Source organism: Verticillium alfalfae, genomic scaffold (assembly GCF_000150825.1).
Source record: "Verticillium alfalfae VaMs.102 supercont1.1 genomic scaffold, whole genome shotgun sequence".
In the NCBI taxonomy this organism is placed as follows: domain Eukaryota; kingdom Fungi; phylum Ascomycota; class Sordariomycetes; order Glomerellales; family Plectosphaerellaceae; genus Verticillium; species Verticillium alfalfae.
The window spans coordinates 925896-926797 of record NW_003315038.1 but is presented as its reverse complement, the minus strand read 5'-3'; the positions used below and the strand labels follow the sequence as shown (position 1 = coordinate 926797).

Here is a 902-nt window from a genome sequence, read left to right as displayed (position 1 = left end):
CCTCCCTATACTGTGGTCAGCTTGAACGTCGCGAGTAGACGGCGGTCATGACAGGGATACTACAGTCGAGCCTCTTCTTGGGACCGGGCTTGCCCCTGACCTTGGGCAGGCCATCGGGTCCCGAGGCATTGGCGGCGCCTGCGGATCGCTTGGTTCCCTTCTTCTTCGAGCCGTCGACGGGAGGCGCCATTGTGCCTGGTGCGGGTGTTCCATTCGCAGTTGCGGCGGGCGTGGCAGGGTTTGAGTCGGACGCGTTCTCGCCGTTGACCGCGACAGTCGTGGGCTGCGTGTTGCTGGGGGCAGGCGAGGCGGCGGCGGATTCGGGCTTGCTCTCCTCTGTGGGCAAGGCGACCTTGTCCTCGGGCGAGTCCTTGACAGGCGTTTCTTCCTTGGTGGGCTGGGGGTCGAGAAGGTCCTTGAGCCTGTCGGGGGAGACTTTGAGGACGATGGTCAGGGCGCCCGTTGCGCCGTTGGACTTGCGTCGACTGACGGATGACTTGGATGCCGGAGCCATGACGATGGATGATGTTGCGTGTGTGGGAGGGAGGGAGGGAAATGGGGCGGGCGAATGGTTGGGAGGCAGACGCGAAAGGTGCCAACGAGTTGGTGTTTTGGTGTGATTTTGTCACCAAGGGGCGAGCCGCAATGGGTTGCGTTTGGGGTGACTGGGGATGGGGGATGGACAGGAAGGAGAATGGGACTGGGTGAATGAATGGATGGATGGATGGATGGACGGACGGAGTGGCGGTTGGGCCTGTCTTCCAGCGAGGCAGAGAGCGGAGCTGGAGCTGGAGCCGCTCGTGGTGATCTGGCCGATGGTCGCAGGGGCAGGCTGCGGGCTTTTGGTGGACGGTCGGAGAAGGGCGGCGGCGAGTCGTCAGTGATGGTGACGGTGATGGGAA

General features: G+C 63.3%; 1 protein-coding gene across 1 annotated transcript; it reads right to left on the bottom strand.

The window, feature by feature from the left end:
* Positions 1–16: 16 nt before the first annotated feature.
* Positions 17–514, bottom strand: VDBG_00297 (predicted protein; the record flags this gene model as incomplete). Its single annotated transcript, XM_003008570.1, has 1 exon — positions 17–514. One exon carries the CDS (start codon positions 512–514, stop codon positions 17–19), a length of 498 nt encoding a protein of 165 aa, XP_003008616.1.
* Positions 515–902: the final 388 nt, after the last annotated feature.